Raw genomic sequence first — 17,053 nt, 5'->3', positions numbered from 1 at the left:
CTCCCCTTGTGTAGGTACTGGGGTGACTGGGATCATTATGAACCGTCCTGGGATGGATGACTCAGAGTGGTGTGGTGGTTCTGGGGGTGACTGGACTGTTATGGGCAGTACTGGGGTGACTGGGAATAATGTGGGGGTAATACTGGGATCACCAAGATTGTTATTGGGGGCAGTACTGGGATCACTGGGAGCAGTGTGGGGGGGGGAATACTGGAGTCACTGGGAGAAGTGTGGGGGCAGCACTGGTGTGACTTGGGACTGTCATGGGCAGCACTGGTGTGACTGGGAGTAGTGTGGGTGGTACTGTGGTCACTGGGAGAACTGTGGGGATATTGGGGTCACGGAGTGTTATGAGCAGCACTGGTGTGACTGGGAGCAGTGTGTGGGTACTGGTGTGACTGGGAGCAGCATGGGGGGACTGGCATGACTGGGAGCAGTATGAACAGCAGTGGTGTGACTGGGAGCAGTATGGGGGTACTGGTGTGACTGGGAGCAGTATGGGGGTACTGGTGTGACTGGGAGCAGTATGGGGGTACTGGTGTGACTGGGACCGTCATGGACAGCACTGGTGTGACTGGCAGCAGTATAGACAGCATTGGTGTTACTGGGAGCAGTATGGACAGCACTGGTGTTACTGGGAGCAGTATGGACAGCACTGGTGTTACTGGGAGCAGTATGGGGGTACTGGTGTGACTGGGACCATCATGGACAGCACTGGTGTTACTGGCAGCAGTATAGACAGCATTGGTGTTACTGGGAGCAGTATGGACAGCACTGGTGTTACTGGGAGCAGTATGGACAGCACTGGTGTTACTGGGAGCAGTATGGCGGTACTGGTGTGACTGGGACCGTCATGGACAGCACTGGTGTGACTGGGAGCAGCGTTGGCACAGCACTGGTCTAACTGGGAACCCCCCCTCTCCCATCTCCCCCCCCCGCCCCGGCATCATCCCCCCCACCCCTTCCCCGCCCAGGAGGCGGCTCCGCACGGGGCGGGAGGGGGTCACCGTCCCCCGCCCGGTCCCTCCCAGTCCCTCCCAGTCCTCCCTCCCGCCCATCCGCTCCCGGCGGGCCCGTCCCGCGGTGCTTCCCGGGCCGTCCCGGGCCATGGCGGAGCCGCCGCAGGGCGCGGGGCCGGCGCTGCCGCTGCGGGCTCGGCTCAGCTTCGCGTGCGGGCACTTCCTGAACGACGCCTGCTCGGCGCTGTGGTTCACGTACCTGCTGCCCTTCCTGCACGCCGTGCTGGGCTACGGGCACGGCGGCGCCGGGGCGCTGCTCCTGGCCGGCCAGGCGGCCGACGGGCTCTGCACGCCCCTGCTCGGCTTCGAGGCCGACCGGGCCCGCGGCTGCGGCCGCTGCGGGAGGAGGAAGGGCTGGCACCTGGCCGGTGGGTGCGGGGGCCGTGCGGGACCGGGGGGCACGGGGAGGAGAAGGGGCATCTGGCCCCTGGTGGGTGCAGAGGACGGCGGGGACTGAAGGGAGCAGAGCGGGTGCAGAGTGGACGGGGGGTGGCCCCGGGAGTGGGGTGCCCTGGGGGGAGGGGGGTGAGCCGGGAAGCCTTTCTGGGGTGTCTGGGTTGGGGGACGTCCAGCAGAGCCTTTCTGGGGTGTCTGGGTTGGGGGATGTCCAGCAGAGCCTTTCTGGGGTGTCTGGGTTGGGGGACGTCCAGCAGAGCCTTTCTGGGGTGCTCTGAGTGGAGGTGACCCAGTGGAAGCTTTCTAGGATGCTCTCAGTGGAAAAGGGATGGCCCCAGGGAAGTGTTTCTGGAGTGCCCCGGGTGGAGGTGGGTGGCCCTCGGGCAAGTGTTTTGGAGTGTCTTTGTTAGGGAGTATCCAGAGGAGCCTTTCTGGGATTCTCCAAGTGGAGAGTGGGGTGCCTGGGGTGGAGAGAGGTGACCCTTGGGGGGCTTTGCTGGGGTGCCTTGAGTGAGGAACACTCTACTGAGGTGCCCTGGGTGGAAAGGGGTGGCCTCAGGGAGCCTTTCTAGGGTGTCTGGATTGAGGGACATCCAGGGGAGCCTTTATGGGATGCTCTAAGTGGAAAGCAATGGCCCCAGGGGAGCCTTTTTTGGGGTGCCCTGGGCAAGTGGACTGAGGGTGTCTATCCAAGGTGCCCTGGCTGGAGATGGGTGGCTCCAGGGGTGCCTTTCTGAGGTGTCAGTTGGGGGACATCTGAGGGATGCCCTAAGTGGAGAGAGATGGCCCCAGGGGAGGCTTTCTGAGGTGTCAGTTGGGGGACATCTGAGGGATGCCCTAAGTGGAGAGAGATGGCCCCAGGGGAGGCTTTCTGAGGTGCCCTGGGTGGAGATGGGTGGCCCTGGGGGGGTGTTTTGGGGTGCATTTGTTGGGAGACAGCCAGAGGAGCCTTTCTGGGATCCTCTGAGTGGAGAGGAATGTCCCAGAGGAGTCTTTCTGGGGGGCTCTGAGTGAAGAGGGATGGCCCCGGGGTGCTCTGTGGTGGAGGACACCCGAGGGAGCCTTTCTGAGATACTCTAAGTGGAGAGGAATGGCCCAGAGGGAACCTTTCTGGGGTGCCCGGGGTGGGAGACACCTGGGGCCCTTTGCTGGGGGATGCTGAGTGGAGAGGGTTGGCCCTGGGGGGCTCTGCTGGAGAGCCATGGGTGCAGATGAGAGAGCCTTTCTGGGGTGCAGGATCAGCCCCTGGGTACCTTTCTGTGGTGCCTTGGAGTGGGGGAACAAGACCAAGGGTGTCTTTCTGGGTTGGGGGGGGTCAGCCTTGGGGATACTCTGGAGGGAGGAGGAACCAGGGAGCCTCCCTGAAGATGAGTGGCCCTGAGGGAGCCTGTCTGGGGTGGGAGTTGGCCCCAGGGCAGCTGGGAAGCCCCTGCCTGGAGAGGGAACAGCCCATGTGTCAGTGAGGTGAGGGCAGGGTCCCCCCTGGCTGGAGAAGGGCAGCCTCAGGGATGAGCAGAATTAGGTGCCCTGGGGTGGAAGGGAACAGCCCCCCCCATGGAAGGGGGGCTGCCCTGGGTCTTTCCAGGGTGCCCTGTGTGGAGGGTGAGGGGGCCCTGGTGCAGCAGCAGTGCCCTGTGTGGGAGCAGATGGGTCTGGGGTGCCCTGTGAGGAGGGGGCAGCCCAGAAGGTGCCTTTCTGGTGTGGAGGGACAGCATCCCCACAATCCCCCATGGCAGTGAGGTGGGATGGGGCTCCTCCATGTGTAGAGGGACAGCGGGATGCTCTGGCATTCCCCAGGCACAGATGGCTGAGCCTGGATGGGGAAAGGGCACTGTGGTGTCCACGTCCCACCCCAGGGGGGGCTGCGGCCCCTGTGGGGCCACTCACTGTCCCTTGGGCCGTGCCCATGTGGGTGGCAGCGAGTTGGGGTGAGAGTCATGTGCTCAGCCCTCAGAGCAAAAACAGGACTGACAGTAAAACCTGGGCTTGCCCAGGAGCCCAGGTGTTTCCTGGACAGCTCTCTGTGTCCCCAGGGATGGCCCTGGGGCACGGGGGCCTTGGCTGTGCTGGGGTGGGCACTCCATGGGCTGCCAGTGGGGGTCCAGCCCGTGGGATGCACAGGAGGCACTGGCTCACAGGAATTACTGGCAGGGTCTTGTCTTGTCTCCTGCCCTGGGGCCAAAAAATACAACAGAGTGCAGGGGCTGGTGGGGACCCGTGTGTCGGGGTCCCTCTCTGAGGGGACAGCGTGGCCTGGAGAGGTGTCCTTGGTCCCTCTCTTAGGGGACAGGGTGGCCTGGAGAGGGGTCTTTGTTGCTGTGACCGGTGCAGGAGCCTGAGGACAGGGCAGTTAGTGGAAGAAATGGCCATTCTCAGTAAGACACAGCACCAGCTCGCCCGGAGCAGACCCATGCAGAGGGAGGACGGTTGCAGTGTGGGTCCTCTTATCTTGATCCCAAATTTATCTTGACCAACTGCTTTGTGCAACCCAACGGGCAGCCTGATAAGGCGGCCAAAGGAACTCCCTGGAGTTCGCCTGAGGAGTCAGGGAGGGTGTTGGGGGAGCAGCTTCACCCCTGTCAGCCAGATCGGTGCCCCAGATTAAGGGAAGTATTCCGGAGCTGTGCCCCCACCCCCGTCCTGCTGACTGCTGCCCAGCGAGCACAGAGGGGAAGTCCTGACTCAGGCCTTGCCGGGGGGCTGTGGCCACCCCCAGCACCCCAATCGTGGGAGCAGAGCACCCTACACAGCCCGGGGCAGGCTGGAACAGGGATGGAAACTGAGAGCAGGGATGGAAACTGAAAGCAGGGATGGAGGCTGGAGCAGGGATGGAGCTGTTTCCCAGGCCAGAGCGTGGGTTATTCCCAAGGTGGGAGCTCCATCCGCCTCGGCTGCCCACGGGGTGACCGGCGGTGCCGGCAAAGCCGCCGGGACCGGGGCTCCCTCGGCTCCCTCGGTCAGGCTGCGGCGGGGATGTTGTGTGCGAGCGGGGGTGTCTCGTCCGGTGGCAAACCCGTGCTGAGATCGGAGGAAACGTTGTGAAACCGCAGCCTCGGGGCGGGGGAGACACCACGAGTTGCTATCGGAGGCATCTCCCCGCCGCGGCCGCGGTGCGGGGTGTCCCCGCCGGCGGTCCCCGCCTGCTCGGAGCCTCTTTTGTGGGGTCCGCCTTCCTGCCGCAGATGCCCGTGCCTGGCATTCCCGTGGTCCTGCCCCGCGGGGCTGGAGATGAGAGCCTAGCACTCTGTCTGCTCTCAGGGATGGGCAGGGGGGTCCTGTGGGGCTCCCATGGCCCCTGTTGGGAGAGGAGGGGGTCCCCCAGGCCCCTCTGACTCACAGTGCAGCCACACCTGGGCAGACTGGGGGTGTTGGGGTGCAGCCCCATGCCAGAGGGGCACGGTTCTGTGGGGTGGCCACGGGGGTGACCCAGCAGTGGGCTCTGTGTGTCCTAGGGGGCCACAAGGAGGAGGGGGTGACAGTCCTGTGTGTGTGCTGGTGGCAGTGGCTCGTGGGTGGGCACAGGGGTGGCCATGGAAGCTGCAGCAGCTGAGGACCCACAGCTCCTGCCCCAGTGCTCCTCTGAGAGCATGGGCATGGCCCACACAGCCCTCGGGGGGCTGCAGAGCCTGACCCTGCAGGGCCCTGGAACCCACCCCCATCTCCCAGCTGAGCTCAGTTAAAACCAACAGCCCCATCCAAGGGCTGGGCTGGTTTGAACCTTCTTGGACCTTCCTGTGCCTGTGCCTTGTCTGGGGCAGAGGCACCACATGTGCCCAAGTCCCCCATCCTTTGGGAGCTCCTGGAGCACCAAAGCTGGCTGTGAGCACCCAGCTCCCACCCAGGCCCTGCTGGGGTGGATGGAGCTGGGCTGGGATTGCCACTGCTGCCCTTGGCACAGGGAGAACCTCTGCCCTGGCCCTGCATTGCTGTGTGGGAGTGAGGAGGAGGAACTGCCCTTTGTGGGTGAGAGGAAGAGGCATCACTCGTGAGAAAGAGGAGGGTCTTACAAAGTCCCTTGGAGGGGGGACCTTGGGGACCTGGCAAAGTGGCTGCAGGTTCCCCTCAGCTGTAGGAAGAGGTTCCCATGGCCCTTCAGCAGCACCCAGTGTGGCTAGGGACACATGGGACAGGGCATGGTGACACATGAGACAGGGCATGGAGCTGGCTCTGCATCAGGGTCAGAGGGGCCATGGAGCCACTTGGCAGATCAGCTCCATAACTTTGGGAAAGGGAGGGAGAGGCCAGGCCACCTGCCTGCCCCACTCAGGGTCCCCACTCAGGGTCCCCACAGGCAGCGTCCCCACGCAGCGTCCCTGTGCTGTCCCGCTGCAGCAGGAGGAGGAGCCTGGCTCTGCTGTCCCTGACTCAGCAGGGCCTTCCCATGGCTCAGAGCCCCCGTGGCTCAGCGTCACCCGTCACACTGTGGGTGACATCCATGAGTGTGGCTCCCTGTGCCAGCCCCGGGGGAGAGGGGACGTGGGGACAGCCGGGCTGCCTGTGCCCGTGGGACACCCGGAGCCCTCCTGGCCCTCGGGGGCTGTATCACCACGGGCAGGCAGCAGGGAGGGGTGTCCCTGGGCTGGTTATCTGCACCTGGGACACTCTTGGTGGCTGTGGGTGTGACAGTGAGGGACTGTCCTGGTGTTCTGAGGGGACAGAGCGGTGCTGTGCTGGGGAGGGACCTTGACTGGGGACTGACTGTCCGTGCTGGGTGTGACAGGGGGAAAACATTCCTTGTGCAGGATTCAGGGGGTGTCTGAGGCTCTACCTGTGTCACCTGGCTGGGGAAAGGGGCCCACCTCCCTCCCCAGCTCTGGGGTGGAACCTGTCCTGGGGTGGGACAGTGGCACTCTGGCCATGTCTTGGATGTGCAGCCTCTCACTGCTCCACTCTCTCCTCAGGCACCACCTGCGTCCTCGTGTCCTTCCCCTTCGTGTTCAGCCCCTGCCTGGCCTGCAGGGAGGGCACTCCACAGTGGGCAGCCTTCATCTACTACCTCCCCTTCATCGTCATCTTCCAGTTTGGCTGGGCAGCCACGCAGGTGTCCCACCTGGCCCTCATCCCCGAGCTGGTGAGCAGTGACCATGAGAAGGTGGAGCTCACGGCTTTCAGGTGAGCACGGACACACCTGGGGGTCCCCTGGGTCTGGGGGAGCCACCCTGCCCACCCCAGGTCCCACTGCTGTGTGACAGGAGGTCCCTGGGTGCTGTGGCACATCAGAGTCCTCAGCATGGCAGGACCAGGACTGGGCCCCGAGGGGGTCCTGTGGGATGTGCCAAGGGACACTGATGTCCTTGGTTGGTGGCTCAAACCCTTTGGTGCCAGGAGGGACTGTCTTGATGCCAGGGATGTTGGTGACACAGCTCATGGGACACTTCTCCTTTGGGACTGGTGCTCACAGGGCAGGGACTGTGCCCCCTGGGTGCCCTTGGGGAGAGCTGGGCATGGCTGTGGGGGCTGACCCAGAGGTGGGATGTCCACAGGGCCAGGTGGGCAATGCATCTGGCTCCCTGCAGGGAACCACTCCTCAGGCAGGATCAGGATGTGGGATGGGCTGTTTGTCCCACAGGGTGAGCAGGGAGGATGTGGGGCAGCACTGGGATAACCCCGGGGTCCAGCTCTGGGGGCACCAGGTCAGGTAGCTCATGACATCCTTGGGGCAGAGGTGAGCTGTGCCTGGAAGGTGACAGGCTGACCCAGAGGGATCTTGGTTTCCTCCCAGCGTGCCCTGAGGGTTGGACTGGGCATGCTGGGAGTGGCACCAGTAAGGCTGATGCCTGGGCAGGTGCATCATGCCCTTGGAGGTGTCCCCTCAGCCATGACACCGGGGTGCAGAGGCTGTAGCACAGCAATGGGCTGAGATGTCCCACTGTGCTGTCCCCGTGCTTGTCCCTCCACATCTCCCTGAGGTTCCCTTCCCACTCAGGTATGCCTTCACTGTCATGGCCAACATCACTGTGTACGGCCTGACCTGGCTCCTGCTCAACTTCCAGACAGACCAGCCCGACCACATGGAGCACCTGGGCCCCCAGGATGTCCCTGTGTTTCGGGTGAGTGGCAGGGAACAGTCCCTGGGGTTCCCTCTTCCCACTGCTCAGCTGGGGAGGTGCTGCCAGGGGCAAGAGGGCAGTGCCCTCACCTCCCTGACTGCACTGGGCAAGGGCCACACTGAGCCCTCCCTGGGTTTTTGGGAACCCCTCCTTACCCTCCAGACTGCTGGGGGGCTGATGATGGGCCACCTCCCCTGCTGTGCTCACCCCCTCTGCTTCACCAGAACCTGGCCCTCATCGTGGTGGGGGTGGGGGCCGTGTCCTCCCTCATCTTCCACCTGGGCACCAAGGAGAAGCCGTACCCACCGGCTGTGCTGCCCGACCTGGAGGAGACCACCCCCCTGCTGCACAAGGATCCCCCGAGCCCCCCACGCCCACTGCTGCTCTGGAAGGACTGGCTGCTGGAGCCCTCCTTCTACCAGGTACAGCTGGGCAGGGCTCACCTGGCCCAGGGGGCTGCCTGCCTGGGCACTGGGGATGTGGAGGGTGGAGAGAGGGGCTGTACTGGGTACCCAACCTGTCAGAGGGGCTGTGCCCTTCTGGGTGGGCACAGTTCTGTGACAGGTGGGCAGGGAAGGTGCCTCCCCACGGGCCGAGCGGGGCTGCCCTGTCCCTGTCCCCTCACAGGTGGCAGTGCTCTACATGTCCACCCGCCTCATCGTCAACCTGTCCCAGACCTACATCGCCATGTACTTGACCAACTCACTGATGCTCCCCAAGGTGGGCACAGGGCAGGTCCAGGGTCGCCTGGGCAGGGTCCTGGTGCCCAGAGATCATCTCCTCCCTGTCCCTTGCAGAAATACATCGCCACCATCCCCCTGGTCACGTATGTCAGCGGGTTCCTCTCCTCCTTCCTCATGAAGCCTGTGAACAAGTGGATCGGTCGGAATGTGAGTCTGGAGGCACTGGAGAGGTTGGAGTTAGACCCCAGCAGGGGCCAGATCCTGGCTGTGGGCAGAGCACCCAGCACCTCTGAGCTGGAGAGCAGGGACCCCTCATGTACCCTCTGCCAGCACCCCTCCACTGCACTGTGGGTCCCACTGGGACTGGGGGTGGTGGGCAGGTGTGGGGATGAGGGCCTGTCCTGCACATCCTGAGGCTGGGGAAGGCGGTGCTGGTCCACAGCCACCCTGTGCTGTGCAGCCCTGACCAGGCTGGAGAGCCCTGAGGTGCCTGAGATGGGCCGAGGGGGGTCTGGCTGCACTGCCCCAGGTGGGCACAGGGTCTGCAGTGCCAGCCGGAGGGAGCTGCCCCCCCACTGTGTCCCCTTCATGCTGTTGGGTGCCAGTGGAGTGTCCCCTGAACTCATGGAGCCCCTGCCCACAGCTCTCCCCAGGGCTCAGCTCTCCGGCTGCAGAACAGCCCAGACCATGGCAAGGTGGTGCTCCTGGGGGCTCCTTGTTTAAATCCAGCTGGGACAGAGCCAGGGCTGTCCCTCGTGGGTCCTGGGTACTGCTGGCCCCTGTGCCCTCTCTGCTTGCCCGTGGTGCCAAGCTGGTGTCTGAACTCCCCCTTGCCCCTCTCTGTCCCAGCTGACCTACTTCGTGGGCATCCTGGTGGTCCTGGCCTTCGCCTCCTGGGTGGCCCTGGCCAAGCCGATGGGAGCTGAGGTCTACGGAGCAGCCGTGCTGCTGGGGGCTGGCTCTGCCACCATCCTGGTCACCTCCCTGTCCATGACAGCGGATCTCATCGGCACCAACACGGTAGGGCCGCTCCTGCGGGGGATGGACCGGGGATGGCAGCAGTGAGCCTGTGCTGGGCTGTGCTGCAGTGTGGGCTCTGCCCATGAGAGGGCACAAGGCTCCGGCTGTGCGGGGTTGTGTGGCACAGCTCAGCTCAGCACGGCACCCGCTGAGGTTCCCTCTCCTCCTGCAGCACAGCAGCGCATTTGTCTATGGTGCCATGAGCTTCACGGACAAGATGGCCAATGGCCTGGCTGTGATGTTGATCCAGAACCTGCACCCCTGCCCGTGAGTGTCTCTGTGGGGCGGGGACACCCCCCCCATTGCCTGGGGGCCAGGAGCAAATATCCCAGGGTTGGAGCAACAGGCACGGGTGGGAAACAGCTCTGATTTTTAGAGTCACAGGATGGTTTGGCTTGGAAGAGATCTAAGAGCTCATCTTGTTCCACCCCCTGTCATGGGCAGGGACACCTTCCACTAGCCCAGGTTGCTCCAAGCCCCGTCCAACCTGACCTTGGACACTTCCAGGGATGGGGCAGCCACAGCTGCTCTGGGCAACCTGTGCCAGGGCCTCCCCACCCTCACAGTCAAGAATTCCTTCCCAGTCTCCCATCTAACCCTGCCCTCTGGCAGTGGGAAGCCATTCCCTCTTGTCCTGTCCCTCCAGACCCTTTCCCAAAGTCCCTCTCCAGCTCTCCTGGAGAGAGAATACCAGAAATACCCGAAGGTCTAAGGTCTCCCTGGAGCCTTCGGTTCTCCAGTTCTGATTTGTCTTAAACCCTTCCTCGCATTCCCTCCTGGCCCTGGACAAGAGCCCAAGCTGTGCTCTGGGGATCTCAGTGTCTGGGTTGCCACCGTCTCTCCTTTCCCTCACATCCCAGTGTGAGCCAGTCCTGACTCCCAGGACATGGGACCGCTGTCCCCCAGCCTTGTCCCTGCCTGTCCCCCCAGGACTGAGCTGTGCTGCTCCGCCTGCGTCGGCTTCTACCGCTGGGTGATGGTGCTGGTGACCGGCGGCATCGCCGTGGCCGCCGTGGCCACGCTCAGCTGCATCATGGTGTGGCCCATCCGCGTCCGCTACCGTGAGTGGGGCCGGGGACTGAGGGGGGCCCACACAGGGCTGGGGGCACGGGGAGCCCCGTGGCCAGTGCCAGCCTGGGCTAAAGCCAAAGTGTCTTTGCAGATGGCCCCAGTTGTGATCACCCTGTTGTGACCGGGCTGGCTGCGGCCACGCTCGTGGGGGGACCCTCATGGTAGGACATGGGGCAGGGCCACTGTCCCGCTTCTGCTGCTGCTGCTGCTGCCCCAGAGCAGGGGCTGTGTCTGCCTGCTGTGCCCTCCTGGGGGGCAGAGCCCCCAGCCTGGCAGAACCACCTTGCCCAGCCCAGCCATGGCCACACTGGGGCCCAGAGGGGTGATGGGAGCAGCTCTGCGTGCTGGCAGCAAACATGGGAGACATTTGGGGAGACATGTGGGGCTGGGGTGACCTTTGCCAGGCCGGGGACTCTGGCACCTGTGCTGCTGCCAGCTGGGTGCCAGTGCCTTGCTCAGGGGTGGGGGGCAGGACAGCACTTCCTTGTGCTGCTTGGGGATGTGCCGGGTCAGGCCCTTGCCAGTGGCAGGAGAGCCCAGAGGCCTGGCCAGGTCACGCTGTGCTGCCATGGCTCCTGACCTGTCGCTCCCTCCCTTCCCTACAGGTGCTGTCGGGCTGCAGGGGCTGAGCGGAGCTGGGACCCCCGACACCAGGACTGAGAGCGCAGAGGAAGGGGGCCAGAACGGCACCGTCAACTGAGCCATGGGGCCATGTCCTCGGCCACCGTGTCCTCAGGGCCATGTCCCCGGCCAGCACGTCCTTAGGGCCATGTCCTTGCCCACCGCGGTGCCACACTCCGAGTCCGGAAGGTCCCCCATGCTGGGGGACACCAGGCTCTGGGGAGGGGAGTGACTGAGCCCCGCCCTGTCTCCTTGCACTGGACTCACGTCCCCACAGCCTGTCCCCCTGGGGCCAATGAAGGATGTCCCTGGTGAGGGTGTCACTGGTGCAGGACATCACCTGCACACTGAACACTGGAAGGGCCTGGGCTGGGACGGGGCAGCCCCAGCTCACGGTGGGGGGGGCTGGCCTGAGGTTTTAACCTGCTTTTGTAAGGTCAGTATATACAAACCGCACTTTATAAAGGAGGAGGAAAAGGAGAGGAAAACTCAACAATAGCAGCGCCGACGCCCCTGGGCTGGGGGTGGGCTCGGCCCTGGGGACCCCGGGGGTGGGGCAGGAGCGGGTTTGGGGGGTTCCCCAGCGCTGGTCCCGCGGGGAGGGGGCGTCGGGGGGTGCAAGATGGCCGCCCTCAACAAACATGGCGGCGCGCCCGCACACAAAATGGCGGCCGCGGAGCGGCGCTGGAGAGACCGGATTGGCTCGTGTGCCACTGTCCCGCCCCCCGGGGCAGAGCAACCAATGAAGGCGGACCTTGGGGCGGTGGGGGCGGGGCATGTAGCTGGCAATACGTGGAGTGTGCGCGTGCGCGCGTGTGCACATATGTGTGCACGTGTGTGTGCATGTGTGTTCACTCGTGTGTGCACGTGTGTGTGCTCATATATGTGTGTGTGCCCATATATGTGTTCACGTGCCCACGCGTGTGCAGGGATGTGCTGTGTGTGCACACTGCGAGCAGGGGCTGGGGGAAGGGGCCCGTGCGCAGCCCCGTGGGATGGTTTGGGTTGTTCCACCCCTGCCATGGGCAGGGACACCTCCCACTAGCCCACCTTGCTCCAAGCCCCGTCCAGCCTGGCCTTGGACACTTCCAGGGATGGGGCAGCCACAGCTGCTCTGGGAAACCTGGGACAGCCCCTCCCCACCCTCCCAGCCAACAATTCCTTCCCAATATCCCGTGTCACCCTGCCCTCTGGCAGTGGGAAGCCATTCCCTCTGCTCCTGTCCCAAGTCCCTCTCCAGCTCTCCTGGAGCCCCTTTAGGCTCTGGAAGGGGATCTCAGGTCTCCCCAGAGCGCTCCCTTCTCCGGGTGACCCCCCCAGCTCTCCCAGCCTGGCTCCATGGCTCAAGGTCTCCAGGGCCCCTCTGTCTGCCCTCACACGTCCCTGTGCTGGGTGGACACCCCAGGGATGGGTCTGTCATGGAGCCGCTGCCGGGAGGGATGGGGGTGGTGTGGGGGTGTCGGTGTGTGCACACCGGGACACGGTGTGGGTGTTTGTGGAGGGTGAGCAGTTTGGGGAGGGGGCTGGGGGTTGTGACAGGCTGTGACAGACCCTGTCAGCTGGTGACACAGCGTGTGTGGGGCACTGAATGGGGTCCTGGGGGATGAAGGGGGGGCGTGGAGTGCAGCCCCCCGGTCACGCTGTCACCTACATCGGGCTGTCCCGGGGCCGTCCCTGGTTTATGGCTGTTCCCGCAGCCGCACGGGTTGTGGGAAGGGCGTTTCCAGCCCCGGTCTAGAGAGCAAGCGGCTGAGCTGGGCTGGGTCCCGTGGCCTTGGCACTTGCCCCAGTGCCCGAGAGGGTGAGGACCTGGCTCTGCTTGGCCTCACCCCCACCCCACTTTCCTCTGGAGGTCGCCTGTCGCACAGCAGAGACCCCCGGGGTGAGTGGCAGACCCGCCCTGCAGCACTGCCTGGGCTTGGGGGGACAAGGAGCGGGCACTGGGCGGGCAACGCTGTGGGGTGCCATGGGATTGTGGGGTGTCCATAGAATGGCAAAACGCTATAGGACTGCAGGTTGTGCTGCTCCGACTGTCAGCACTACCTGGGAGGGGGATGCATTTGCAGCTCGTTTTTGGGGCAGCTGAGACCCTCCCTGCACACACCCTGCCCCGAGGGCTGCGTCACAGAGGTGCCTGCGGAGCTCCCGCCCGCGGGGTCCCCACTCGGGGCAGTGCAGGGGGGAGACAGGGGACAGACGGGGGGCACGAGACAGCCCCGCGCCGAGGGTCTCAAACAGCAGGACAGAGGGGCACACGGGGATAGCCGGGGGACACGGGACAACCGAGGACACCGGACAGCCTGCGGACATGGGACAGCCAGCCCTGGGGATGCTCCCATCCCCTCCCCGGCCGGGGTCCTGCTCCGTGCCGCTCCCTGGTCGGGGCACCCCCGGGGTGGGCAGGGCTCCAGCTGCGGGGAAAGAACCCCCAGTGCCCCTTCCCACTGCCCCGGCTGCCCGTGAGGGTCCCACCCAGTGCCAGGGGGATCCCGTGCACAACCCCTCGGTGCCGGGGGCAGCGGGCAGGGTGGTGGGACAAGGCCCGCAGTCCCCCGGGAGCCGAACTGGTGGTCACGCCGTGCAGCCCCGGGGTTCCCCGGGCTGGGCTGCCCCGGCCGCTCCCTTCGAACCTGCCGCGGCCGCCCGGCCCCGCCCGCTGCCCTCCCGAGGAGGAGGAGAAGGAGAAGGAGGCGGCAGCGGCCGCGGAGCAGGAACGGAGCTGAAAGGAGCGGGACAGCCCCGACGGGAGGGGACGGGGGTCCCGGTAGTGCCCACCAGCAGGTACCGAGCGGGGCGGGCACGGGGTGCCCGGGACGGGGCTCTGCGGCCGCGCGTGGGTCCGGGACCGGAGCCGCCTCCCCGTCCCCTCCGGAGCCAGCCCGGCCACACTCGCCCCACACCCAGCACCGCCCGTGGCCCAGGGTCGGCATCCCCCGCGCCGAAGGTCTCAAACCCCCGGCACTTCCCGGTCCAGGTGTCACCACCCCCAGCAGCTCCCGGTCCGGGGGTCACCAGCCCCGTCACCCGCGGCCCCCGCTGCCCTCGGGGGTCGCAGCCCGCACATGCCAGCGTGGGGCGAGCCAGGGGCTCGTGCGACCAGGTGAGTTCTGCTGTCGCGGTCCCAGCAGGGCCTGAGCCCCGGCGGAGGGACAGGCTGTGACCCTGGGAGCTGCTGCGCTGCAGAGACGGACCGTCCCCACAACCTGCCGTCTCTCCCCCAGCCGCCGGGCTCATCCCTCATGCCGGGGAAGCTGAGGCGCAGCGCCCGGGGGGTGCTGGGGATGAAGCAGTGGCAGAGCCTGGAGGAGACGGGAAGCGCCCGGCTGGGGCAGCCCAAGCTCTCCAGGTGGGTGCTGTACCTCGAGGGTGTACCTGCACCCCAGCCCCACCTCCCGCCGGGGCTGTGCCCTCGGGGTCACCCACACCCGCTGCTCCCTTCCAGATCCAGGACTTATGACTCCCCCTACAAGGACACAAGGCTGGCGGCCACAGGCGGGGAGGGACCCCCATCCCCCGCGGTGAGTCTCGGGGTGCCGGTGCCGAGGAGGGGGACCCCAACCCCGGCCCCAGTGCCGTGGTCCCGGCCCGATGCTCTCTGAGGGCGGGGGCCGAGGGAGAGAGCAGAGGCGGTGACAGAGCAGGGGGGCCCTGGGATGCCCCTGAGCACCCCCTGATACCGACCCCCACCCCGACCTCCCGCAGCTGAGCAAACGGGACAGCAGCTACCGCCGGGCCTTCGGGGAGCTCGCCGGGAGGGACGCGCTGCTGGGCTGCTTCCCGTGCGCCTGGCAGAGAGAGGTGCCCTACCACGGCCGCCTCTACGTGTCCTCCCGACACGTCTGCTTCCACTCCAGCCTCCTGCTCAAGGACATCAAGGTGGGCTGGGGTCGGGGACGGGGCTGTGGCGGGGTCGCGGGTGGCAGCTGGGGACACGGTGACACTGGTGACACTGCCCGTGCCCCCCGGCCCAGGCCGTGGTCCCCGTCGCCTCCATCTCAGCCCTCAAAAAGACCAACACGGCGCTGCTGGTGCCCAACGCGCTCAGCATCCGCACGGCCCAGGGGGAGAAGGTGAGAGCAGGGGCGGTGCTGGGGGGGGGCGGCTCCGCCCGGGGCTGTTTGAGGTGTCCGGGTCCCCGAGGGCCCTGGGCTGTGACCGAGGGAGCAGCTCCAGTGCAAAGCCCCTTCCCCGCTCCCCGGCAGTTCCTCTTCGTGTCGCTGCGCCAGCGAGAGGCCACGTACCAGCTCCTGAGGTCTGTCTGCAAACAGCTGCAGGTACGCGGGGGCTGGGGGGGGGCAGCTCCGTCCATCCACTGCAGGGCACCTCCCTTCATCTCTCCTTGTCCAGGACAGCGGCCAGAGCCCTCGGGACTCGGTGAACAACGAGGAAACCCTTGAGAAGACTCTGGTAAGGCCGGGGAATGGCGGGCCCTCGTGCAGGGAGATGCAGCAGAGGGAGGGGTGGTCCCGGTCCCAGCCCCCTGACTGGGGTGGGCTGGGGGCAGTGGCTCCTGGGAAGGCTTCTGGGGGAAGTGTGGAGTGGAAAAGCCTCAGCCCGGGGCAGTGCAGGCCCCAGGACCCCCAGAGCTCTCTCCTCATGAGTGTCATCAGGTCCTGCCCTTGTCCCCATGGCCGTGGGGTGGGTGCCTTGGGGACACACACCATGGCTGGGGCTTTTCCTCTTCCAGACCTCGAGCCAGTCGGACCTGGAGCAGAGCACCCCGGAGCCCAACAGCCTCCACGAGTCCCTGGGTGAGCAGCCACCCTGGTGCACCCCCTGCATGGTCCCAGCCCTGCTTGTGTCCTCAGCCACGTCCCTGCCCTGCTGGCCCCTCTGGGCTCTGCTCCCCCTCCCGGGACACACACGGTCTGGGGGGACCACACAGCCCTCAGCCCCCTGACCAGCATCTCCTGCAGCAGCAGGGAGTGCAAGATTAGCTCTCTGTGGCTCTCTGTGTGCCCCTGGGACCCCCAGTCCTCTCCCTGGGACACTCATGAATGCCTCCTGGTCACCCACAGATGAACAAAGCCCAAGGCCAAGGGAAGCAGAGGAGGAGGATGACAAGGCAGCCCTGCTGACTCCCAGCAGCAGCGAACGGGTGCCCTTGGCAGGGACACGCAGCCTCTGGAGTGGGTCAGGGGGCTTGGGGAGGGAGATGCTGCTGAGACTTCAGCTCTGGCAGAGCCCACCGTGGGGTCTGAGAGGCACTGACACTGCCTTGTCCTGGCAGGGGAACCCCACACCACACTCTGGGCCTGGGCTGCTGCACTCTGGTCCCGGATGAACCCCCAGCTGAGCCTTCTCAACATCATCATCACCATCTACCTGCTGCTGTGAGTCCCCAGAACCTGCTCAAACACCTTGGGGCTTCAGGACACCCCCAGTCCTCATTCCCCTTGGCAGCCCCTGGTTCCTCTACTCCCCCCTTGGACACCCGTCCCCAGGGCGAGCACACAAGAGCCTGGCTGTGGCACTGTGCCCCCCACTGTGCCCCCCCGGGTGACACTGGCTGTCCCCCAGCATGGTGGCCTTGCTGGTGTCCTCGGGGTACATCGGGCTGCGCATCGTGGAGCTGGAGCAGCAGTTGGCATTGGCAGGGGCTCAGCCACACCCCAACCCACCACAGCAGTGAGTGACCGGGGTGGGGGGTCCCCTGTGCCCAGCAGAGACCCCCCTCAGCCTGCCTCCCCCTGCCCAGGTACAAGACAGTGAGGCCAGTGAGGACCTGCCATCACTGGTGCCCTGGACAGGGGGTAAAGGGGTTGCCCCAACCCCTTCCTCTGCCTCTCAGGGGGCTCCATCAGCAAGTGCCTTCCAGCCCCCCACGGTGCCTGGGAAGCCCAGAGGGGGTGTGGGGCTCCATCTCACTCCCCCTGTCTCCCACCCTGAGCAGCAGCAGGAGGGAGGGGTTGGGGCCACCCCCTACCCAGCCCTCCCTGCCCGGCAGGGCAGGCAGAGGGGCCTGGGCCCAGGCAATGCAGGGGCAAAGAAAACAAACTATTTTATTAATAAAAATTAATAAAACCTTTATTAATATTTATTATCTGCTGGGCCAGATGCCACAGGACAAGCAGCAACCAGTCCCCCCAGTCCCCTGCTCCCCTGGGCCAGGACACAGCAGGACCAGGGGCTTTGGCTGGTGGGGGGAGGCAGCTCCAGGTGCTGATGTCCTGGGGGTCCAGGGAGCAGCAGA

At 65.5% G+C, this 17,053-nt stretch overlaps 2 protein-coding genes across 5 annotated transcripts; both read left to right on the top strand.

Moving 5' to 3' along the window:
* The first annotated feature begins 1,032 nt into the window (after positions 1-1,032).
* Positions 1,033-11,356, top strand: MFSD12 (major facilitator superfamily domain containing 12). The gene is made up of 10 exons (XM_064637679.1): positions 1,033-1,387; positions 6,317-6,527; positions 7,342-7,465; positions 7,690-7,887; positions 8,093-8,185; positions 8,263-8,355; positions 8,998-9,168; positions 9,341-9,435; positions 10,099-10,229; positions 10,845-11,356. Exons 1-10 carry the CDS (start codon positions 1,108-1,110, stop codon positions 10,937-10,939), a joined length of 1,491 nt encoding a protein of 496 aa, XP_064493749.1. The 5' UTR covers positions 1,033-1,107; the 3' UTR covers positions 10,940-11,356.
* Positions 11,357-13,116: 1,760 nt separating this feature from the next.
* On the top strand, positions 13,117-16,703 carry LOC135403555 (GRAM domain-containing protein 2A-like). Of its 4 annotated transcripts, XM_064637684.1 has the most exons (13): positions 13,123-13,641; positions 13,835-13,960; positions 14,082-14,206; positions 14,303-14,378; positions 14,563-14,736; positions 14,832-14,930; positions 15,063-15,134; positions 15,208-15,267; positions 15,548-15,611; positions 15,879-15,989; positions 16,091-16,193; positions 16,381-16,501; positions 16,570-16,643. In XM_064637684.1, exons 3-12 carry the CDS (start codon positions 14,100-14,102, stop codon positions 16,490-16,492), a joined length of 978 nt encoding a protein of 325 aa, XP_064493754.1. In that variant the 5' UTR covers positions 13,123-13,641; positions 13,835-13,960; positions 14,082-14,099; the 3' UTR covers positions 16,493-16,501; positions 16,570-16,643. The 4 variants fall into 4 exon arrangements, with proteins under 4 accessions (XP_064493752.1, XP_064493755.1, XP_064493754.1 ...); XM_064637682.1 differs by having other exon boundaries at positions 13,117-13,641; positions 15,879-15,993; positions 16,381-16,703; XM_064637683.1 differs by having other exon boundaries at positions 16,381-16,626.
* Positions 16,704-17,053: the final 350 nt, after the last annotated feature.

The sequence above is a fragment of the Pseudopipra pipra genome, chromosome 27 (assembly GCF_036250125.1).
Source record: "Pseudopipra pipra isolate bDixPip1 chromosome 27, bDixPip1.hap1, whole genome shotgun sequence".
In the NCBI taxonomy this organism is placed as follows: Eukaryota; Metazoa; Chordata; class Aves; order Passeriformes; family Pipridae; genus Pseudopipra; species Pseudopipra pipra.
This window is presented reverse-complemented; position numbering and strand designations above follow the sequence as displayed.

Excerpts from the sequence above, each read along its gene's own strand:
- MFSD12 (XM_064637679.1), top strand. The coding sequence starts at position 1,108 with ATGGCGGAGCCGCCGCAGGGCGCGGGGCCGGCGCTGCCGCTGCGGGCT. Across the intron at positions 6,528-7,341 it reads GTGGAGCTCACGGCTTTCAG|GTATGCCTTCACTGTCATGG; the intron begins GTGAGCACGGAC and ends CTTCCCACTCAG. Across the intron at positions 9,436-10,098 it reads CAGAACCTGCACCCCTGCCC|GACTGAGCTGTGCTGCTCCG; the intron begins GTGAGTGTCTCT and ends CTGTCCCCCCAG.
- LOC135403555 (XM_064637682.1), top strand. The coding sequence starts at position 14,100 with ATGCCGGGGAAGCTGAGGCGCAGCGCCCGGGGGGTGCTGGGGATGAAG. Across the intron at positions 14,737-14,831 it reads TCCTGCTCAAGGACATCAAG|GCCGTGGTCCCCGTCGCCTC; the intron begins GTGGGCTGGGGT and ends CCCCCGGCCCAG. Across the intron at positions 15,135-15,207 it reads CTGTCTGCAAACAGCTGCAG|GACAGCGGCCAGAGCCCTCG; the intron begins GTACGCGGGGGC and ends CTCCTTGTCCAG.